Source organism: Castor canadensis, chromosome 9 (assembly GCF_047511655.1).
Source record: "Castor canadensis chromosome 9, mCasCan1.hap1v2, whole genome shotgun sequence".
NCBI classification, from domain to species: domain Eukaryota; kingdom Metazoa; phylum Chordata; class Mammalia; order Rodentia; family Castoridae; genus Castor; species Castor canadensis.
This window is the reverse complement of record NC_133394.1, coordinates 20,987,909-21,012,657: the sequence shown is the minus strand read 5'-3', so window position 1 is coordinate 21,012,657 and position 24,749 is coordinate 20,987,909. Positions and strand designations below refer to the sequence as shown.

The following is a 24,749-nucleotide window of genomic DNA, read 5'->3' as shown; positions in this document are numbered from 1 at the left end:
GAAAGCTCTTTAGAATTAGAATCAAGACTTTTCACAGAAGCAAAAGAGCAACACAATGCTCGCGAGGGAACAGGGATCCAGTAACCAAGCTAATTAGAATTTCACAAGGAGTTGAGGCTGAGGAAGATCAGACTCCACACGGAAAACGTCTTTCAAAGCTTCTAAACTAAACGTTTTCCTGCCCCGATGGTTTTCTTCTCATGAAAAGGTCTAATTTACTGTAGCTTATGTTACTCTTTCAAGGAATTGTGACTGGAGAAATCTCAAATACCCAGAAAGGCAGACTCAGTTCACACAAAAACACATCTTTTAGGTACTTTGTAAACTGAAAAGTTTAATGAGAACACAGCCCTTTTTCTAGGAATAGCAACAAATTTGCCTGAGTGTTCTACATAGCCATCCACACGCCTCTTCATAGAAAGCAGACTGACCTGACACAGGTATGTGACGTCTTTGGCCCATTTGCACTGCTTCTGGCTTTTATCTAATTTTATCAGAATGAACTTAGTTACAACTCGTGGTGTGAAGATGCCACCAGGCCATGACTGGACTTGAGTGGGGAACTTAGGACTTTATCGCAGTTCTCAAATTGACCCAAAACCCTTCCTGCTGAGCCTCATCCCTGGGCCACTCCAGGTAGGTCTTGGTGTTCATGATCTTCCGCAGCCTACAGAAGCGCTGAGGGATGGCTTTTTTCTCGATGGGCTCCAGGAGAACGAGGATAGCAGCGTCGTTGTTCTCATCGAAGAGCCGGAAATGGGAGAAGTCAAGTTCATACTTGCACCACTCGCTCCTCACAAAGTTCTCTGACAGGACAAAGACAGTTTTGTGGCTCTTTTCGATGCAGTCAATGATATTGTCAATGATCCACTTGCCAGGAACAAAATCCCGCTTGTGGAGGCACAGCTTGAAGGGGGGATCCAAGTTCTCCAGCTCCTGCACCAGGAGGTTTTCCACCCAGTAGGAATCGTGCTCACTGTAGGAAACAAAGGCGTCATAGCAGACGTCCCTGCCTGGGGCTTTCCTGGGCTTCCTCTTGGCCTGGAGCCAAGCCCACATCATTCTCACATACCACAGTCCATGGAAACGGTGGCACAGGCCCACGATGAGCAGGATCAATAGGACAAGGATACCGCACACACCTGACACTAGTGCTGCCTTGTAGCACTCAGAGGCGGACAGCCGGGCATCCTGAACCCTCTGGCCCCGCACGTGGGCTGGAGAGTCACACAGGTAGTTGTCTGGCCAGTCGATCAGGACCTTGGCCAGTGCTGGCTGCTCCTGTGTGAAAGAGAGGAGTTCACAAGAGCAGACGAAGTTGTTGCCACCTGCTTCTAGACTCTTCAGGTGGTGAAAAGAATCAAGTTGCTCCTTAGAGAAAGTATTTATTGTATTCTTTCTGACTTTCATGACTAGTAACACAGGTAAGAAGGAGGCATCTGGGAGAGTCTTCAACTTATTTCTGGAAATATAAAGTTCTTTGAGTTGAGGCAAAAGTAAAGTAAATGAATTAAGATTGTTATTGTCAACATCTAAAACTTCCAGTGTCTGGGGAAGGCAGGAGGTTAAACTCTGTATTCGTGTGCTAGATAAATTCAAGTACCTCATCTTTTTTGGCCACTGACAAGTTTCCGGCATAAAATGAAAACTATTCTTACTGACGTCAAGGTCTGTCAGGTTTTTCAGAGTCAGCAAAACCTCTGCAGTTTTTTCTATGAATGTCAAATGATTTTGCCTTAAAATTAAGGTTTGTAGGGAGGGCCAGCCATCTTCACACGCTGAATTCTTCAAGTATTCTTCAACCATCAAATTTTCACTGAGATCCAAGTATTCTAATGATTTTAAATGTCGTGAAAAGGAACAAGGAACCAGAAAAACCTTACTGTTTTCTACTGTGACTCGCTTTACAGTTTTTGCAAGTGAATACACGGTGCTCAGGTCATAAAATAAGAAGAACTTTGGAATATGCAATCTCCGTATGGTGACCGTTTCTATGTTACCTAGATCTTTCACTTTCTCTGATGCCCTAAAATTGCCAACTCCATCCAGGGTACAGTCATCAAGTTCCACCTCTAACAGTCCAGGAGTGTAACTCAACAGTTTCAGAACTTCGTTAAAGCTTTCATCGGAGAAGTACACACTTGTGAATGTCAACTTTCTGATTGGTGAATTTGTCTCATGGACAGATAGCTCTGAAAAGTAGAACCTGTTCACGTTGATATCTCTCAGTTCTAAATACTCCACAGAATTTAAGAGATCCACAAAAATCCCCAGCAGTAAGGTTGGCTGCTTCAGGTGAAGAATCAGGTGACTGATGTTCTGAATGGACTTCAAACTTTCTGACTCATATCTCTGGAGATTTGACGCACTAATTTCGAGTTCCTCGAGAAAGGTGAGTCCAGCAAAATCTACTCTCTGAATCTCAGAGAAGGTGGCAGCACTTCCAACCCTCAGGGTTTGCAAATTTGAGAGGTGAAAAAAAAGTGATGTTTCCCCAAGGGTTTTATAAGGATTTTCCAGTAAGTTTAAGAATTTCAGGGAGGAAAGGGGCCTGAACCAGGAGGCTGACAAATTAGATAAATAGTTTTTGGACAAGTCCAGATGCTGGAGACTGTGCAGGGAAGAAAAGGCATTTTCCTCTATGGTGTGGATTCTGTTGGACTTGAGCACCAGCGCCTGGAGGTTCACGCAGCTCTGCAGGTCACCTCGGCCCACGTAGGCGATGTCATTGTCGGACAGATCGAGGCTTTTCATGGCTGCAGTGAGCCATAAGGGGATGGAAGTGAGAGACCTGGAGCTGCCGTCACAGACACCAGCAGGGTCACATGACAGAGAAGCCTGATCTGGGGTTCCTTCCTTGGGGAGGCTGATCATGGTCCCCAAGGCCCACACTGTCCACAAAACATGTGGCATTGTCCAGTGATTCAACCTACAAAGAAATGAAGTTCAAATGAGTGACTGTTGACAACATATTGTAATTCTGATTCTTGAGAAAGGGCTGATGAAGTCTGTCTCTCTCTCTCTCTCCCTCTTTCTCGCTCTCTCTCATGCACACGTGCACACACACACACAGAGGAAATAACAGAGATGGATGGGACACATGAATGGGAATAATGAATTCCCGACACATCCACAGCTCTGACAGATATTTGACTGCTGTGCAGAGACTTGAAAGTATAGCCATCTGGGAGCCTAGAGGACGCATCTACGTGGACTGAGTGGATGGAGGAGTGAATGGTGGGCAGCTTAAGGCTCCCCATGTGGATTTTCAGTCACCTTTTCCCACTCTGGAAGCTTCTTGACTGCTTCCAGTCCCCGCTGGCTCATTGGATCTTGCTGAACCAAACCACTGCTCTCACTAGACAACTAGGCACTGAATTAAGCTCCAGGAACAGTGTGCTCTCTGATCAAAAGGGAAAGGCCTCCTGCTCACCAGTCCTGCCTTCCTCCTTCTAACAGTGAGCTGCCAGGAGGGTGTTGGGAGCCCCAGGCCTTCCAGGGAAACTTTACTGGGTGGAGAGACATTAGTACCATTGAGACCTTCTCTTCCTGCAGGAAGGTCTCTGCCTACTTATTTTCTGTAGGTGCAGAAAGCAGTGTTCATCAGCAATGGGACTGGACTTTGAGCACATGATAAAAGCGAGAGCACACAAGGGAGGGGTGAGGATAGGTAAGACACCTAAAAAGTTAGCTAGCGTTTGTTGCCCTTAACGCAGAGAAACTAAAGCAGATACCTTAAAAGCAACTGAGGCCGATAGGAGAAGGGGACCAGGAACTACAGAAAAGGTGAGATCAAAAAGAATTAACCTAGAAGGTAACACACATGCACAGGAAATCAACGTGAGTCAACTCCCTGTATAGCTATCCTTATCTCAACCAGCAAAAACCCTTGTTCCTTCCTATTATTGCTTATACTCTCTCTACAACAAAATTAGAGATAAGGGCAAAATAGTTTCTGCTGGGTATTGAGGGGGTGGGGGGGAGAAGAAGGGGGCAGAGTGGGTGGTAAGGGAGGGGGTGGGGGCAGGGGGGAGAAATGACCCAAGCCTTGTATGCACATATGAATAATAAAATAATAAAGAAAGAAAGAAAGCAGTGTTCAAGCCCGGGTAGGCTGCTCAGATGGTGCGTTTGCTCCACACTGTAGGGCATGCTTTCATGCAGGATCCAACTGCTTTCTCCAGGCCCACCTTCTGGGCCCTGGACACCCCCTCCTCCTTTTTCTTGTATCTGTGCGCCTTTGTCTGTATTTGCTCTGTGCAATAGCTCTACAATTTTTTAAAAATATTTAACCCCAAGAACAAATTTTTTATGGATAAACCTAATTCCCCATATTCACAGAATCTAAGAGATTTTACTAACCTGGGTTATACAATTTAAAGCCACAAAGAAGAAAACCATAAAGAATTAAAATATTTTTTAAAATTTGGTTTGAGAATTTAACCATTGCTGGAGAATTTTCACGCCCACATCAATACAATTACTTTCCTCTGTTTGTTTAGATAAACAGCTCAACACTACACATATTCATTCTGAATTTTCATTCTCTCTCTAGCATTAGTGAGGTACAATCGGTATACCAAAATGCACGTAACTAATGTATATATTTTGGTAAGTATTCCTCATAGTGCCATCATAACAATTTACATAATAAACTTCCAAAAGTTCCAACTTTCTTAATGGAATCTTTTTGTCTTTGACGATTAGTGCTACTGTAACAAACTGAGACTGGATAGTTTATAAAGAATAAAAGTGTATTCCTTACAGTCAGAGAGGCTGGAAAGTCCAAGCTCACAGCCCTGACACTGATGGCTGGTGAGGGTTGCTCGCTGCCTCCAAGATGATACCTTGGTGCTGTGTCTTTACATGGTAGAAGGCAGAAGGGCAAAAGAGCAATTCCCTTTTCTCTTTACAAGGTTACCAACCCCATTTATAAGGGCAGTGCCTATGACTCAATAACCCTCCAAAGGCCAGGCCTTTTCATACCATTGGATTTGGGGGGTTAAGTTCCAACATGAATTGTAGAGAGGACACCATCAATCACAGTATAACACTTTGATGAACAGTTGTTCTTAAAATTTACATTTCCTTTTTTAATAGTGATTTTATGGCCTATTTTTAAAATCTTATACACATATATGGAGATATTGGGGTTTGAACTCTAGGCCTTGCACTTGGCAGACAGCACTCTACCACTTGAGCAACGCCTCCAGCATTTTGATTAAGGTTACTGTACAGACAGGGTCTTTTAGCCTAGCACCACAATCCTCCTACCTCTGCTTCCTACCTAGCTGGAATTACAGGCATGTACCTCTTTACCCAAGTCCTCCTACATTATCGTGAAGACACTCTCATTACTTTCCCTCTTATTTTTTTATAAGGAATCCTCATTTCTTCACTGTTTTCTAGGTTTGTAATCTACTTGAGTTTAATATTTAAAGTAACAGACAAGATTCATTTTTGTTTCCAGTATGGATAGTTAAGAAACCCAGCAGTATTTTTTAAAAGATCATCTTGATTGCTGGAAGTGTGGGTTAGGAGCTTGAGGCTCTGAGCTCAAACCCCAGTACCGCCAAAAACAAAAAGAGAGAGAGCGAGAGAGAGAGAGAGAGAGGAAGATCTTCTTTAGCCAGGCTTGGTGGCGCATTACTATAATCCCAGCACTCAGGCATCTGAGATGGCAGGATCATGAGTTCAAAGCCAGCTTGGGCTACAGAACAAGTTTTGAAGCTAGTCTGGACTATACTGTGAGATCTTGTCTCAGAAAATCAAAAAGGAAAAGATCATCTTAGCAAAACAATTGACTGTACCATCTTTGTTAACAGCCACACCTCTGTACAGATGTGTATCTTGTATCAGTGCTGACTCAGGTCAGTATCTATTTGTCTGTCCTGACACTGTAGTAAGTACAGTATGTAATATATCTCAATACCCAGGAGCAAGCACTTCCTCCCATTTTTCTTCACATACAAAACACATGATTAATTGGTTCTGGCGTATTTTCATGAGTGTCAGAATCAACTTCAGTGTCAAACAAACCCTGTTGAGATGTTAACTGGAAGTGCATTGAATCTACACATCAACGTGGGAATTATTAGCAGAACTGCAATATTGAATCTTCCAAGCCATAGCATGGTGTAGTTCTCCATGTATTTAGGTCTTGTTTAATTTATCACAGTAATATTTTATTTTTTGCATGAAGATCTTAAGCATATCTTATGAGATTTACTCTAGATGTTTGATACTTTTGAAGTGTTGAAATTAGCATTACATATATATGTGATGTTGAAATTGGCATGTACATACATGTATGTGGAAATTCAGTTTTCTATGTTGAGCATGCATTGAGCACTGATAACTTAGTAACTCCAACAGCTTGGAGAGTTTTTCTATGTATGTAATGATAGCCTCAAGACATAATGATGGCTCTGTTTCTTTTTCCCAGCCCCTGTACAATCACGTGCCATATATACAACGGTGGTCCCAAAACGATTACCTCCCCCAGTGACATTGTAGGCATGATGTCCTCACAACCATGAAACCACCCGGATCCCAAGATGGGCCAATGCACACTTCATTTTCTTGATTACTGAATGTTGGATTTTATCTAATTATTTTTCCTTCTTCTACCTTTTTTAAGAGTGAACCAATTCTTGGCATCAATTTGGAAACAAATTGCAAGGTGCCTGAAAAGTGCCCACACCTGCACTGTGACATGCAGAGTGTCAAGCTTTGGTTAGGGTGGATGATTCTCTTTCACTTTCACAGTTCTTATGCTGCTGCCAGAAGTCATCTCAGCATTTGCTTTGAATTCCGTCTTCAGAATTTGCATAGATCTGGGAGCATGGGATAGAGCCAAGTTCAGCCTGTCACCAGTGTGCCACCATGATTTCCTAAGAGTAGGTGTGTCAGGCCAAATCCCCAGGACACTCAGAGGAAAGGCCCACCCTCTTCCTGTATCTACTGACACAGTAGCATGAATTTCCTCCTATTGCTAATAAAGACAGGGGAGAGAGGGAGGGGGCGGAGTGGGTGGTAAGGGAGGGGGTGGGGGCAGGCAGGAGAAATGACTCAAGCGTTGTATGCACATATGAATAATAAAACAATAAAAAAAAATAATAAAGACAGGTGGCTGCATTGATCAATTATTTTAAAGTGTTAAGACAATACTGACATCTTTAAAATAAACCCAACTAGCCTAGATGTATTTTCCTTCTAATAGATTCCTGGATTTTATTTCCTAATATTTTGTTCAGAATTTTGTATCTATATTCAAAAATGAATTTGTCCTTTCAACTTCCTTTCTCCTGATGTTCTCATCAAGTAAAATTCACTAGTGCCACCATCTGGGCTTGCAGTTTTGTTATTTATTTTGTGAAATAAAGTTAAATTTATTTAAGAGTGATAGAGTTATTGAGATTTCCTTTTTGTCAGTTTTGGTAAGTTGTGTTTTTTAAGGAATTTTCTTTCTCTTCTATTTTTTTTTTCTTTTCCGGTACTGGAATTTGAACTCAGGGCCTACACCTCGAGCCACTCCACCAGCTCTTTTTTGTGAAGGGTTTTTTCGAGACAGGGGCTCCAGAACTATTTGCCGGGTTAGCTTCGAGCTGCAATCCTCCTGAGTAGCTAGGATCGCAGGTGTGAGCCACCAGCGCCTGGCTCTCTTCTAAATTTTTAAGCGTTTTGGGAGAGTTACCATATCCTTTTATTATTTAATGTTTAGAGGACAGAAAGTGTTAAAAAGAAAAACTTTAGACAAATTGAATTTGACTGAGTGTATCTGAGCAAAGAACAATTCACGAATCAGGCACAGGAAGTTTAAGAGCTCCACCCAGCAATAAGAACAGGAAGGCTTTACATGCAAAGTAGAGAAATCACCTGATTGGCTATAGCTACGCCTCATTTGAGCACGAGTTGACCAATCGGCTGCCTGTGATTGGGCATGGCTGTTTGTGACTGGATAGAATCCAGCTGTTTGTTACCAACAACATTGTCCTAAATTAGGTTCTGATTTGTTTGTGTACGAAGTTAGATTGCAACTTGTTATGTAGGAAGTCAAAGTATGGAGACAAATTCCAGCTAATGTTCTCCTGCTTATTTTGTTCAATGAAAGTGAGGTCCTTGATTTTATCCCATAGATGAATTATTTGTGCCTGCTTTCTTTTTTTCTTGTCTTTCCAGAGGTTTATCATTTTTATCAGCATTTTCAAAAACCAAGTTCTGACTCTATAAACTCTTTATTTTCTGGTTCAATAATTTCTACCTTTATATTACTATTCCCTCATTATGCTCTGTCTGGATTTACTTTACTGTTCTTTTCCTAATCTCTTGAGGTAGATGCTTGCTCATTAGTTTTTAGGAATTATTTAATTTCAATATCTGATTTAAGGTTATACACTTTCATCTAAGCAATAGTTTATCTGCATCTGAAAAGTTTTTCTGTAGTTTTTTTCATAGTCCATCTTAAGATATTTTCTAATACCCATTCAGATTTTTTGACCCATGGGTTATTTAGACATGTATTTATTAAATTCCAAATGTATGATTGGGTTTTTATTTGTTTGCTTAAGGGTTTGTTTTTGCTTTCTACTGTAATTGCATTTTGGACAGAAAACACTGTGTATGATTGAAATCCTTGAAAAAGTGTCACACTTTGCTTTATGGCTCAGTACAGGGTCAGATGTGACTGTTCTGTCATTCCAGCTGTTAGAAGTAGTAGTTTGTTCTGGTTCATTAAGTCACTAATTGTGTTCACATTTTCTTTTCTTTTTTAATTGATATAAAATAATCACATATTTATGGGAGAAGTGTGATGTCTCCATGCATGTATACATTATGTAATGATCAAATCAGATGAGTATATCAATCACCTCACACATTTATCATTTCTTTGTAGTAAAGACATTCAAAATCCCCTCTTCTATTGACTTGGAAATGTGCAATGCAATATTGTTAACAACAGCCACCCTACGTGCAACAGAACATCAGAACTTATTCCTACCATGTAACTGTAATTTTGTACCCTCCCACCAGTTTCTCCCTGTCTTCCTCTTCTGCTTGGGGTCACCAGTCTTCTACTCTGGACTTCTGAAATTGACTTTTTCAGATTTCAGAGCTGAATGAGATCATGTGGTATGTGTTTTTCTGTTCCTGGTTTATTTCATTGATCAAGATGTCCTTTAAGTTCGCTCATGTTGCTGCAAAAGACAAGATTTCATTCTTTTTAATGGCTTAATAATAATCCATTGTGTCTATGTAGCGTATTTTCTTTATCTACTCAGCTATTGATGGTGACTTAGATTAATACCGTATTTGGATATGGTGAACAGAGCTGCTGTAAACATAGGAGTGCAGATCTCTTCGACAGATTGATTACATTTCTTTTAGATGTATATGGAATAAGAGATTGATGATCACATAGCAGTTTAAGTTTTAATTTTTTGAGGACTCTTATACATACTGTTTTCCATAATGGCTACCCTAACTTACCAACAACATGGAAGTATTCTCACTTCTCTGTATCGGCTCACACTTAGGATTTCTGAGTTTTTGATGATAGCCCTTCTATTTGGAGTGAGGGGATATCTCACTGTGATTTTGATTCGCACTCCACTGATAATTAATGATATAGAACATCTTTCACATCCTGTTGGCTTTTTGTATGTCATCTGTTGAGGAAAGTCTACTCATGTCTTCTGCTCAGATTTTAAAAATAAGATGATTTGGTTTTTGTTATTGGGTTGGTTCAGCTCCTATGTATTCTGAATATTGACCTCTTATCAGATGCATAGTTTATAAATATTTTCTCTCATTCCACAGGTTGTCTCTTCCTTCTGTTGATTATTTCATCCACTATACAGAGTCTTTCCAAGATTTTCTTTTTCTGTTTTGGAGACAATAGTCTCACTATGTAGCCCAGGCTGGCCTTGAACTCAAAAGTCCTCCTGCTTCAGCTTCCCCAGTGCTAGGATTGCAAATATGCCACCATGCCTGGCTTAAAATTTACTTTTAATTGACACATAATAACTGTACATGCTTATTAAGTACAGTGTGCTAATCTGATACATGTATACAGTGTATGTTGATCAAATCAGGATAATTAGCATTTCCAGCTCCTCAAACATTTAACTTTTTTGTGTTTAGAGCCTGCAAACTCCTCTCTTCTAGTTCTATATAAAATATACAATAAGTTGCTGTACACTGTAATTGCCCTAGTTGCTATAACACACTACATCTTATTCCTCCTACTAACAATATCTTGGTACCTGCCATCTAACCTCCCTCCATCCCTACTCCTCCGACCTAGCCTCTAGTAAACACTACTGTACTCTCCTCTTCCAACAAATCAATTTTTGGAAGCTTTTTAGTATGATGTAATCCCATGTCTATTTTTGGTTCTGTTGCCTATGTTTTTGAGTTCTTATCCAGAATATCCTCACCCATACCAATGTCATGAAGCACTTCTCCTGCTTTCTTCTAGGACTTTTAAAGTTTTGGGTCCTACATTGAAGTCTTCGATCCATTTTTAATATGGTTAGAGATGGGATCCAGTTTCATTCTTCTGTGTATGGATATCCAATTTTCCCCACACCCCTTGAAGAGACTGTCTTTTCCTGAATGTGGTCTTAGTGCCTCTGTCAAAACCAGTTGGCTGTATGTGTTTGGATCTACTTCTATGTTCTCAATTCTGTTCCACTGGTCTATGTGTGTTTTTATGCCAATACCATCTGGTTTGGGTTATGGTAGCTTTGTAGTATACTGTGAAGTCAGGTAGTTTGATGCCTCCTGGTCTGTTCTACTCTCAAGATTACTTTTAGCTTTGGGGGGTCTTTTGTGGTTACCCATAAATTTTAGGATTAGTTCCTATTTTTGTGAAGCATGTCCTTGGTATTTTGATAGGGACTACATTGAATCTTAGATTACTTTGGGTAGTATGAACAGTGTAACAATATTAATTCTTCCATGTGTCCCCTTCAATTTCTTTCACAGATGTTTTGTAGCTTTATTGCAGAGATCTTTGTGGAGCTTTTGGCAGCAATCGTTAACCAGATTGTTTTCTCAATTTCTTTTGCAGGTAGTTCACTATTGGTGTGTAGAAATGCTAATGGTTTTTGCATGTTGATTTTGTACCTTTCAGCTTTACCAATTTATTATTTTTTGTTTGTTTATTTTGGCAGTACTGGGGTTTGAACTCATGGCTTCACGCTTGGTAGGCAGGCACCCTACCAACTGAGCCTTTCCACCAGCCCTCTAATTTACTATTTCTAGCAATGTTTTGACAGAATCTTTAGCGTCTTTGCTCTGTAAGAGTATGCCATCTGCAAACAGGGATAATTTGACTTCCTCCTTCCTAATTTGGATGCTCTTTAGGGGATTTTTTTGTTGTTTATTTGTTTGTTTGTTTTGCAGTACTGGGGGTTGAACAGGGCTTCATGCTTGCTAGGAAGGCACTTGAGTCACAGCCCCAGTCCTTTTTGCTTTCATTATTTTTCTGAATAGAGTCTCAATTTTTGCCCAGGTGGGCCTGGACTGTGATCCCATTTAGACTTCCTGAGTAGCTGGAATGACAAGTACACATCACCATGCCCAGCTCTTGCTTTTATTAGTTGAGATGGGGGTCTTGCTAACTTTTTGCCAAGGCTAGCCTCAAACCACTATCTTCCTGATTTCTGCCTCCTAAGTAGCTAGGATTTACAGGCATGAGTCACCAGGCCTGGCTGCCTTTTATTTCTTTATGTTGCCTAATTGCTCCGGCTAGGACTTCTACTACAATATTGATTAGAAGTGGTGAAAATGGACATCCTTGTCTTGTTCCAGATCTTAGAGGAAGAGGTTGCGATTGTTCCCTGTTCAGTTGCTATTAGCTGTGGGTTTGTCATATATAACTTTTATCGTGTTAAGGTCTATTCCTTCAATCCCTGATTTGTTGTGAGTTTTTATCATAAAGGGATACTGAATTTTATTAAGTGCTGTTTCTGCACTTACTGAAATGTGATCTATCACATTTATTGATTTGAATATACCAAACCACCCTTGCATCCCTGGGAAGCATACCACTTGATCATGGAGAATGACCTTTTCTTTAATGCACTGTTGACTTCACTCTGCCAGTATTTCCATGAGCATTTTTTTTTTGGAGGGGGTTGTTTTGTTTTGTTTTCTGTACTGGGGTTTGAACTCAGGGCCTCCCACATACTTGGCAGGCATTGTACTGCTTGAGCCATGCTCCCAGCCCAAAGGAGGACCAATGCACCTGTGTCCATCAGGGATACCAGTTTTCCTTTTTATGCCCTTATCTGATTTTAATATCTGGGCCATGCTGGCCTCCTAGAATGAGCTCCAAAGGAAGAATTTACATCCTCTTTGATTTGCTTGAGATAGTTTGGAAAGAACTGCATTAGTTCTTTAAGTGATTGGTAAAATTCAGCAGTGAAGCCATCAACTCCTGGGATTTTCTTCCTTTTTTTTTGTCTGTATTGGGATTTGAACCCAGGACCTCCAGCTTGCTAGGCAAGTCTCTACTACTAAGCTACACACACACACACACACACACACAAACAACCTTTTACGATTTAGTTATGTTTTGGATAGGGCCAGTCTGGTTCTCAACCCATGAGTTTATACCTCCTGCTGAGCTGGAATCACAGACATGCACTACAATGCCTGGCCTACTGGTTGATTTGGTGGGGGGATGCGGAGGTCTTACTAACTTTTTGCCTGGACTAACCTGAATCACGATCCTCTGGATCTCTGCTTCCTGAGCAGCTGGAATTACAGAGGTGAGCAACTGCTCCTGGTCCTGGGATTTTCTTTGGCAGGAGACTTTTTATTACTGACTCAATCTGATTACTCACCGTCAATCTGTTTAGATTTTCTATTTCATCGTGATTCAATTTTGGTAGGTTTAAATGTCCAGGAACTTATTCATTTATTCTAGCCCTTCCAAGTTCTCACATAGTTTACCTTTTCTTTATCCTCACTGATCTTTTCTCTGCTTTTTGTACAGTTTCTGAGAAATGATAAAATCTCACACAAAATTATAAAGATTTGTCTCCTTACAATTTTGTCAATTTGACTCTATTTTTATGTCATGTTCTTATAAACTCTGAATTTGTACCTCTTCTCAACAAAACTTTCATTTTATGAAAAGTTCCGCTTTATCTAGTATTGATTTTTTTTGGCCTTAACATCTGATATTAACATAGTTACAAGAAACTTTCTCCTGATAATCAGTTGCACACTTTGACTTTAAGCTTTTTAATGTCCTGAAGAAATATATCTCTTGTTAACAGCCTATTATTATTGTATTGTAGCTTTTAATTCCTATTCTAGCAATCTTAGTGGTAATCAAAAAAGGTAGTCCTTGTCATTCAATATAATGACTAGCATATTGTGATTTCAAATCATTGCAGTGTGTACTTTTTTCTTCCATATCCTATATCCTTTTGTATGTCTTTTCTTGCCTTTTAAATTTGGGGATGACTTCATTTATAATTAGATCTTCTCCCTGTTATTTTGTTTATAAATAGAGCAAAATTAGCTAGAGTTAATTAATTAGAAATTCTGAAACATGCTATCCAATTCTGCAATTTTTTGTAAAATGGAAACATCATAAAAAATTTAAGATGCAAACGTTCTTTGCTTGGAACAGGAAGAAACTTAAAGTACTGGCAAGTAAGTCACTTCACAATACCACGATGTTTATTTTCCTTTTTTTTTTTTTTTTTTTTTTTTTTTTTTTGGTGGTGGGGGGGGGTCTGCCCTTGGAAGCCGGCCATCCTGTTTACTAGCTGCTCTTTTGTTAGTAAAGGTTTTCCTAAGGGTCGAGACGTTCTGCAAGAACAAAGCCATCTGAGCAGGCTGAGTTGTTTACACCTGGAACAATTACTCCTTCTTAAAAAAGACAAACACTTTCCTGGCTTGCATACAAAGGTCTCATTTATGGACGGTGAAGTAGTGACAGGGGGAACCGCGAAGCACTCACAGGTGAAGAGCTGGAATGCTCTCAGTGGTTTGCTAAGCAGAGCCCAGCTACTCTTGGGGTACAGGACCCGAGGGGTGACCCCGAGGGTCAGGAACCCGGCCCGACCTCGCCCAGTCGTGAACGCGATGTCCGAAAACCCAATCTTTATTCTTTCCCACCCTAGAGTTCTGTGCGATCGCGACACAGCCCTGCCGAGCACAGGCGTCCTCCTTCCCGCCAGGTGACAGCCTTTGTGGGACCCTGGCCCCTCCGGGAACCCACAGAGCGGGGCCACCGCCCACCTCGGCTCCCAGGATCGCGGCTGCCCTGATCCGGGCCAAAGCTCCCGGCGGCCACGGTCACCGCCACGGTCACTGTCACGGGCCGCCCTGGGCTGCGCGTCCCCTTCTCGGCGGTCCCCGCTCCTCCCCAGATGTCCCCGAACCCGTGCAGGTGCCACAGAGACCCGGCCTGGAAGCCATGGCGTCGGGGGACACCCGGCTGGGGAGCTGTCCCCGTCCCCGCGGAGCCCCAGGAGCGAGCCCCTGGTCCCCGGCCCCGCCCGCCCGCGCGAACGGCCCGACGTACCGGGGAGCCCGCGAGCCGCGGGGACCGCGAAGTGGGGGCGGGGGTCCCCGCCGCGCGCCCCTCCTTCCGGGCGCGAGAGCCGTGGTCCACGGGCGGATCCGCCCCGGGGGTGGTGACGCCCGACCTCAGTCTGTGGCCGGGCCAGCTGTGGCCGTCCCTCTGGCCAGGCTTTATCAGGTGACCCTGACCTCGGTCAGGTCCTGCCCCACCCCCAGCCGGACGGGCCCGAGCGGGGCGCTGAGAGCCGGGGAGGGGTTGCGGGCAGGCAAAGGAGAACTGAGAGGAGGCGGGAGGTCCCCGCATGGGACTTCCCGAGGCACAGTGGCTGACTTGGCCGCCAAAGAGAAAGCTGAGTGCCCAACCAGTACTTCCTTCAAGGACCTGATCATCAGAACCTCACATCGCCGGGAGACCCCGCACGCCTCTGCCGATTCTTCTCCTGCCTGGAATCCCGTCTCAAGCTCAGAACCCTTGCTTCTGTCCCCAGACCCGCTTTGCAGCGCTTCAGTCACTACTTTATCACAGCTCCAGGGGCCACTGCCACGAGAAAGTATGTTCTCCTGCTAAAAGTTCACCAATCACGATTTGCCTGCGGGAGTAGGTAAGGACAGCCCTAGAGTTCTCAGTCCCATGACAGTCCCTGCAGGTGCACCTGGCTCGCCTCCCACCCCCACGCACCCCCACGCACCCCCACGCACCCCCACGCACCCCCAGGAAAAGAGCGCCCTCCCCCCACAGTGTACGGTTTGGAAGCTAGTTACTCTTGCTCTATTCCATGCCTGCATCTCAAAGTAGTTCCCCAAACTCGTAGACTGCTTTTCTTCCTTCCACAGAAGCCAGTTTGTCCCCCCTACCCCAGTGAGGAGTATTTGTAAGGAGGAAAAACCCTGCCTTTAAAATTATACTGTCTTTATATTTAAATATTAATATGCTACATTTCATGATAATTGCATTCGATCTGCACCTACCTAAAGCTGGAGCACAGCGAGTATTCTTGCTCCTCTTTTACACGAGAAAAATGTAAATTAGGATGTAAATCCTAAGTGACAGGGCTGAGAGTCGAAATCAGATTTTTACCCTAAATTCAGGACTCTTTCCTCTTCTCTGTTGCTGCACATCCGTAATCCTTTTTAAAGGTTCTGTAGGGAAGTTAAACTTTCCTTCCCACTATGTAGTTGAGACAAACTGAAAGTAGCCAGCTGAAAAGGCTACAGATTTATTCACCCGCTTATGTACTTGGGAGCAGCTCAAAGAAGGGTCAGGTGGTTGGGGCTTAAATACCCTCTTTTTGGGGAAGAGGGAAGTAGGAGACGTGCCACTTTAGAGGGGTCATAAATGAGTTTTAGGGGAGAAAAGAATCTAAAGAATAGACAATGGCCTGAGACAAGGTTCCTGTGGGTTCTAGGTGTGATGCTTGGTTTTCAGTCTCTGTCAGTAATATGAGTTGAATCTTCAGTTATGAAATTTCAGGAGGATCTGCTTCTTTTGGCAGGTCTGGTCTTTGTGTAAATAAGAGAATTTAAGAAAAAGCTCTTCCTGCATTTGCTGTGCCCCAAGGACTCTGAAGTCCAAAGTGACATATTTTGGTGTATCATTTTTGGAGCCCCAATGGTTCAAAAATGAGAGAAATGTAATCAACAGTCATGAATACACAATTGAGAGGGTGGGCTTCTGTGCACTTCTGTGCTCTGTGATGTCTGCTTGTCCACACAGTTTACTGACCATGTGGACAGTTTTCACTATCCTTGATGACACAGCCTCTCCAGCTGCCTGAAAAGACTGTTATTTATTCAAAATCACCACCTGTCTTCCTCATAATTTCTCATGACACTTGAGATCAAAGGTCTCCCACTGACTTTCCCCAAATTAGAAATCTCTCTTCCTTCTCTAGTTGAACTGTCTTATTATCTAGATCTTTAGTGTTATTGCTTTGCTTTCTTTTTCTTTTTTTTTGGCAGTACTGGGATTTGAACTCACAGCTTCACTCTTTTTTTTTATTCATATGTGCATACAAGGCTTGGGTCATTTCTCCCCCCTGCCCCCACCCCCTCCCTTACCTCCCACTCCGCCCCCTCCCTCTTCCCCCTACCCCCTCAATACCCAGCAGAAACTATTTTGACCTTATTTCTAATTTTGTTGTAGAGAGAGTATAAGCAATAATAGGAAGGAACAAGGGTTTTCCTAGTTGAGATAAGGATAGCTATACAGGGAGTTGACTCACATTAATTTCCTGTGCGTGTGTGTTACCTTCTAGGTTAATTCTTTTTGATCTAACCTTTTCTCTAGTTCCTGGTCCCCTTTTCCTGTTGGCCTCAGTTGCTTTTAAGGTATCTGCTTTAGTTTCTCTGTGTTGAGGGCAACAAATGCTAGCTAGTTTTTTAGGTGTCTTACCTATCCTCACCCCTCCCTTGTGTGCTCTTGCTTTTATCATTTGCTCATAGTCCAATCCCCTTGTTGTGTTTGCCCTTGATCTAATGTCCACATATGAGGGAGAACATACGATTTTTGGTCTTTTTGGGCCAGGCTAACCTCACTCAGAATGATGTTCTCCAATTCCATCCATTTACCAGCGAATGATAACATTTCATTCTTCTTCATGGCTACATAATATTCCATTGTGTATAGATACCACATTTTCTTAATCCATTCGTCAGTGGTGGGGCATCTTGGCTGTTTCCATAACTTGGCTATTGTGAATAGTGCTGCAATAAACATGGGTGTGCAGGTGCCTCTAGAGTAACCTGTGTCACAGTCTTTTGGGTATATCCCCAAGAGTGGTATTGCTGGATCAAATGGTAGATCAATGTCTAGCTTTTTAAGTAGCCTCCAAATTTTTTTCCAGAGTGGTTGTACTAGTTTACATTCCCACCAACAGTGTAAGAGGGTTCCTTTTTCCCCCGCATCCTCGCCAACACCTGTTGTTCATGGTGTTGCTGATGATGGCTATTCTAACAGGGGTGAGGTGGAATCTTAGTGTGGTTTTAATTTGCATTTCCTTTATTGCTAGAGATGGTGAGCATTTTCACAGCTTCACTCTTGCTAGGCAGGCACTCTACCACTTGAGCCACTCCACCAGCCCAGACCAAACAGGGTCTCTTGAACTGTTTGCCCAGGCTGCTCTCAAACCTTGAGCCTTGTGATCTCTGCCTCCTTAACAGCTAGGATTACAGGTGTAAGCCATTGGCGCCCTGCTTTGCTTTTTAATCCTAAAGTCAAATAGAAAGTTCTGGCCAAGTCAGGTAAAAAATCATGTATTTACCCACAAGTTATCGGAGTGCTGTCTGTATACAACACAGGTAATCCTATACCCTGGGCAAAGATGTCCACACTTCCAGTGGGCACTGGCCTCATACTTGTTCAGTTCTTAAAAGCAGTTTCATGTCTATTTGCCATCTGAATCTCACAGTAACACGTGAGATAAATAGTTCAGATAGTATAACCCCTTTGGTTCAAGTGACTACAGAACTTGCCAGGCTCCCATGGCTCACCTCTAACAAGTGACAAATCCAAGGTTAGACCCCAAGTCTCCTCATTCCTATCTAGTCAGGCTTCCTCCTACAACTCGCTACTTAAAAAACTTATTTAAAAAAAAAGATTAAAAAGGTTAGATGAAAAAGAATTAACCTAGAAGGTAACACCCACACACAGGAAATCAATGTGAGTCAATGCCCTGTATAGCTATCCTTATCTCAACCAGCAAAAACCCTTGTTCCTTCCTATTATTGCTTATACTCTCTCTACAACAAAATTAGAAATAAGGGCAAAATAGTTTCTGCTGGGTATTGGGGGGGAGAGGGAGGGGGCGGAGTGGGTGGTAAGGGAGGGGGTGGGGGCAGGGGGGAGAAATGAACCAAGCCTTGTATGCACATATGAATAATAAAAGAAAAATGAAAAAAAAAAAGATTAGAAATGAAGACAATATGAAAAGGAATGTGGGGAAAGGGTAACTCTCGAAGAATACAAACGTATTGCTTAACAATGGGATTACATTCTGAGAAATGCCACATCCGGTAAATTCGTCATGAGAGCATCATAGAGTGAACTCACATAAGCCAAGATGGCAGAGCTTGCTACGCAGCCAGGCTGCACGGTATAGCTACTGTGGCAGATAATTGCTACTAAAACCGTTATGCCATACTTGGCTACATATGTATAAAGGAAGCAAACTCTCTCTTATAAAACACCATTAGTAAAAATAGTAAAACTGTACATATACACAGAACCAAGTTGTGAAAATTGAGAATATTTCATGAATATTATCCATTTATTTATGTATTTATTTGGGGAGTACTCGCGTTTGAACTCAGGGTCTTGTGCTCGCCAGGTAAGCACTCCGCCACTTGGGTATGCCCCAGCGCCAATATTTTCCTTTTAAAATGAGGAATTTTTTTCTTCACCTCATCCGTGGTGGTCATCTCAGTAGGTCTTTGTGTTTGTCGTCTTCCGTGCTTACGGAATTGTTGGGGAATGATGCTACAGAATGAAGATCTGTGTGCTATCCCCTGCCAAAATTCAAATGTTGAAATCCTATTGGGGTGTTAGGAAAGAGACTTCAGAGAGCTCCCTGTGCCTTCCACCATGGGGACGCAGCAAGAAGCTGGCCATGAACCATGAGGCAGTCCTCACCACACACTGAATCTGCTAGCTCCTTGGCCTTCCCAGCTTCCAAAACTGTGAGGAATCAATTTCTATTGATTATTAGAGCTCCCCAGTACAGGGGATCTTTGCTATAACAGTCCCTCCAGACTAGGACAAATGGCTTCTCAATGGATTCCAGAATGAAGATGGCAGCCTGGTTGTTCTCCTCGAAGAGCTGGTTTACACTTGCACCACTTGCTCCTCACAAAGCTTTCTGAGAGCACAAAGACAATTTTGTGGCTCTTTTCAATGGAGTCAATGGCGTTACTAAAAACAAAGTCCCCTTGTGGAGACAGCTTAAAGAGGGAGTTCTCCTGCTCCTGGACCACGAGGTTCTGCACCAGTAGAACTGTCATTCAGGAGTTCCGAATCACCAAACACCTACCCCAGGTCCCACCTCCAATTACATCACCACCATTAGGATGTGGGGAGGGACACTAACCTTTGTCCTATAGCACCATTCCCCAGAGTTTCTTTAATCCGTGGAAGATAATGGTTATAAAGGCCTAGCTAGAAACAAATACGTCACAGCAGACGCTCCTGTCAGACAGTCAGAGGCTGACCTGTGCCTCCTCTTGCCCTGGAGCCAGGCCCACAGCATTTCACAGTCCATGAAAATGGTGACACAGGTTCCCCACAAGCAGGATTGTCGGGAGATCATTAGGCACAGCACACGCCATTGGATCAGGACCTTGGCCAGTGCTGGCTGCTCCTGCATGGAATTCAGATGGTCACAAAAGCAGATGAAGTCGTGGCCACCAGCTTCCAGAGTCTCTAGTTTGTGAAAAGGATCTTATTGCTCCTTAGAGAAAGTTTTAATTTCATGCTTACTCTCCAAGGAGAAGGAAGCATCTGGTGAGGTCTTCAACAAATACCTGAAAATGTAAACTTCTTTAAGTTGTAGCTCAATAAAAAATTATATTGCTAACAGTTGATAAGCCTAGTCTGGGAAACACTGGGTTAAATTGTGTTTTTTTCTGTTGGGTAAGTTCAGGTGTTCTACTCTTTCTGGCCACTCGTGTTTGGTAAAGCAATTAGTGTACACGGACCAAGATCAAGGTTAGTCAGTTTTCCTAGAGTAAGCAACATTTCCAAGAGCTGGCGGATTATTTTGCATTGAATTCAAGGTGTACAGTGAGTGCCAGCCATCTTTTTGAAGTGAATACTTCAGTTATTCATCAACCATCAAATTTTTCCTGAGATCTAAATATGTTAGTGATTTTAAATATTGTGTCAGAGGATAAAATATTAAGCAGGTCTTGGCACTTTCAGTTTTGAGTCTCTTTAGTTACTATAAAAGCAAAAGCATGCCTTTCAAGTTCTTTCATCATGGAAAGTCCCCAGAGCTGACCTCTGTTGTTGTAGTTTCTATGGGGCCTGGTCTGGGGAATCCTGGCCACCCCATCTCCCACTTTCTGGAAGTACTCAGCACCCCAGGTCTTCTGATTCACAAATACTTTTGTTGGATTAACTGCAGATCATCTTAGCATTTACTTTCATAGGAACCAATGGTAAGATTTTCATCTGTTCCTTTTATATATGAAGAGCAGTGTTTCTCACTTCCAAACACATTCAGAAACTTGAAAGACCACCCAAACCTCTCAGAATAAAATTGACTGCTTCACATATCAGCCCTAATGGCAATGTACATTTCTTTCAGGCTTCTGGGCTCATCTCTGGGGCTTAGAAACATCCATCTTAGTTTGAAACAGTCTGTAAAAATCGTAGTTGGGTTTTGATGCTGTTATTTTGCTTTGGTTTGGTTTTTGGTGCTGGGGATTGAACCCAGAATGTTGCACACACTAAAAACATACTCTACCACTGAGCTACACCTCCAGCTCCAACATTTGTTTGTTTGTTTGTTTTAATTTAGAGAACTTACAAATATCCCAGGAAGCTAAAGTTTGGGGAAATGGAAAAAAGAGACTTTTGCTCAAGTCATTGATGAACTATCCTAAAAACAGGGCCAAACCACAAGGATGGTACAAGAGGTGAATTGTTTTATGTTGTATCCTAATACAGAAGACTCCCAAAGACAAGGCAATTTGTTTTTATTTGTTGCAAGAATTCTGTTCGGCTGTAGAAAAAAAAAAAAAAAAAGGAGCTTCCTGATTCACACACCTCTGTTAATGGGGTGTGGTAGGAGATCCATGAAAGCATGGATTTGCTGTCTTCTCTGTAGGGAACTGTCCCTCTCCTGGCACATAACAGGCACTGGACTGATGCTCATTGCATGATGGACCAACTTGCCTTTCAGTCCTGGAGGAGTGGAGCATAGACACCTGCAGTGGCAGTTAGCAGACACATGGTACCACAAGGGGGAGGAGCTGGACAGTGGCCCCTTGCCCTAACTGACTTCTATCCCCCCTCACAACAGGTGACCCCACTTAGAAATGAAAAATCCATGAGTGCCTGATATTTTAATATCTGTAAGGGTTGGATGAGCTCTTCAGACAGAAGAATATGAAAAGAGAATTTTTATCAAGCTCTAAATTCTTTGGAGCACCTTGGAAAATATATTGTAATATCTTAAGAGTCAACTATGTTTGCTAAATCCAGCCACGTGGTACAGTAGTCTGGGCAGGGGCTGCCAACTTCCACGTAGATGGAAAGAGTGATGTGACTGAGAACCAGAGACTTGAGCTCTGTGACCACAGCTTCCCTTAGGCTCAGTTCCTCATTATTAAGTAAAATATGGGCCCAGTATGTACCAGTCAGGGTCACAGATAAGAATGCCACCAGCTTGCCAGCCAATATTGTCAGCCAACTAAGAAGGAACTCCCCAAATTACTATGAAGATGAAATGATTTGCTCTATGTGTGTCTTTCAAAGTGTGGGAGGTAGCCATTCTTTTGTCAATTATATAGACAGTTGTATTTGGCCCAAAAAAATTCTGGAAGATTAATGACTAGTATTTAATATTTTGTGTGAATCCCCCCCAGCACAATAATAATATGATCATTTAAAAAAATTTAAAAGTGTGAGTGCATGGAAATGAAGTGTTGAAAGGCACGCCCTGAGGGATCTCCTATCACTTTACAGGTCCTCAGTCTCGACAGGGTTATCTCACATCTCATTCATGCACAGCCAGCCCCTCCCCCCAACAAACACACCTTGTCCTGGGGTTCTGCATCTGCTGATTCAGCCTACCTCATATCAAAAATGTTCAGGAAGAAAATGTGTCTGTATTGAACATGGATAGACTTTTTTCTTGTCATTATTCCCTAACCAGTGCACTATGACAGCTATTCACATGGCATCTGCAATTGTGTTAGGTATCATAAGTAATCTAGAGATGATGTGAAGTATAGTGGCTGGCATGCAAGTTGAAGCATATACTGTACCATTTTGTATAAGGGAGTTGGGCATCCTTGATTTTTGTATCCTCAGGGGTCCTGGAACCAATCACCCATGGATACTGAGGGATAATTAAACTTCATTTATATGTGTTGAAAATTTTCTGTTTGTAGAAATGTGTATTGAAACATTTGTGTTCCACATTGAAACATTTCAGAGAGCTTAAAATTCACCATATTTGCAAATTTATTAATTATGTCAGAGGTATTTAAGAACTCAGGAAAACTTTAAGTCAGGCAACTGCAATATTTTTAAGGGATATCAAATACATTATATTTATAAATTCAGTTTAAATTTATTGATTGATTTGCTGGTGGTACTGGGGCTGAAGCCCAGAGCGTCATGCATACTGGGCAAATACTCTACTACTGACTTGCATCTCCAACCCTCAGTTTAAAAAATGTTTAAGTCTGAACCAGGCATGGTGGCACATGCTTGATCCCAACACTCTGGAGGCATAGCTAGGAGGATTATGGGTTCAAGGCCAACCTGGGGAACACAGAGATACGATCTCAAAAAAAAAATTAGAAGTTTATTTAGCTAAGTTTGTAAATAGGAACAAATGAAACCAAGTCCTTTTACATTGATGCTTAAATTTTGGTAGATTTGCAAATAAATCCAACACAAAAGGGCAGGTTTTAAAATGTATAAACTTAGTAATTCAGATATTAAATCATAAAGCCATTGCAAACTTCCAAAAATTTTCAAGGTCATTTAAAAAACAGTCAAATAGCCAGGTGCAGGTGGCTCATGCCTGTGATCCTAGCTACTTGAGAGGCTGAGATTAAGAAGATAAACAACAACAAACAAACAAAGAACACCAAGTCAACATACTGAAGATTAAATGTCAATCCCCAAAGAAAAATAGTTGCCAAGTTTTTCTTTCATTCCTCCCCACATTAACTACTACACTCTCTCTTCCCCTGTCCAACCTCACTCATCTTCTGGCCCGCATCAGTCATGGCCCTGTCTTCCTGTCTGCTCCCAACTTCCTCTCTGCCCTTCCCCCAACTTTGTCACCAGTAGAGAAGCAGCTGTGTATCCTGCGCTTGCCACTGAACCCCAGCTCACTTAGGTTACTAAGACATGATTTAATGAGATAAAAATCTACACTTCTTACGGTATTTCATGGTGCAATACAGGGAGCAGCATAAGAAAGAATTAACTCATCTCCCTAGTCAAGTGTGAAAATCATTTCTAAGCAAGCCAGCTCTTCCGAGGTCCTGGCCTCCTGCCATCTGACCAAACCTTCCTGTGCCCTCTCATCTTTGTCGCCATCTGTTCACCTCCTACCTACTTCCTCTCACTTTTCAAAGCCTTGGGTACCTGTTTGAGATTCAGGAGCCTGGTGGCTTCAGTGCCCATACAGATGGCCTACCTGACCCCCTGGTGTCCACTACCTCCTCCTTTGCAAGAATCTGGTCTTCTATATCCCTCAGCTGTGCCCTGGAATGATCAGTATCTGCAGTTGTTCAACCTTCAAAATGACTCACTCAGCCCACCTGCATCTTGATGAGAGCCCCCTGCTCTCTCCTCCTTCCCCAACACCTTTGTCCTCTCCTTTCTTCTCAGATAAACACATGGTGCCAACTGGAGTTCACAGAGGGAAGAGTCTGCAGATCGCTGGGTCTGCAATCAGCATTGGATGGGGAGTCACACTTGCCCCCAAAATTTCTTAACTGCCCCTTTTTTATAGGGGAAAGCCTAGCTGGGTATGGTAGCCAGAGTCTGAACGTAAATTCCAGCCACTCAAGGGCTGCCAGGGGGACCTACCCAGAAAAGTGTGGATATCTGCAGTCTTCCCACAGCCTTGCAGACCATCTCCCAAGCTTCGGCATCTCCACAGCACCCTTGCCCAAACTGAACACAATCTTGCCAGTGCACACGGGGCTGGAGGGGAGGGCCTGACTCCATCCCCAAGGTCCATAAGTCTGCCCCATTCTTTGATATAAACAATAATGGTTTTTTCTCAATATAGTTCACATGAAATACTATACCAAACATTTTAAGCCCTCTTGTCTTCAAATCAAATTGTCACTTCAAAAGCTCAATCAAGCGGAAATTCTGGAGCCAACAGTCTCTTATCCTTATGACACTGTTTCTTCTATGTGACAAAGTGCCAACACTGAAAGAACCTACTGCCTGCTTTCTGAGAGGCGACCAGCCACACTTCTCAAGCCAACTCCCATGCCCTCTCCATCAC

The 24,749-nt window shown here is 42.5% G+C and overlaps 1 protein-coding gene across 1 annotated transcript; it reads right to left on the bottom strand.

The window, feature by feature from the left end:
- Window positions 1–317: 317 nt before the first annotated feature.
- On the bottom strand, window positions 318–15,090 carry Tlr2 (toll like receptor 2). Its single transcript, XM_074041325.1, has 2 exons — window positions 14,552–15,090; window positions 318–2,929 (listed from the first exon to the last, which is right to left on the bottom strand). Exon 2 carries the CDS (start codon window positions 2,911–2,913, stop codon window positions 565–567), a length of 2,349 nt encoding a protein of 782 aa, XP_073897426.1. The 5' UTR covers window positions 2,914–2,929; window positions 14,552–15,090; the 3' UTR covers window positions 318–564.
- Window positions 15,091–24,749: the final 9,659 nt, after the last annotated feature.

Bases quoted from the DNA above. Each gene is read 5' to 3' on its own strand.
- Tlr2 (XM_074041325.1), bottom strand. From the start codon at position 2,913: ATGCCACATGTTTTGTGGACAGTGTGGGCCTTGGGGACCATGATCAGC.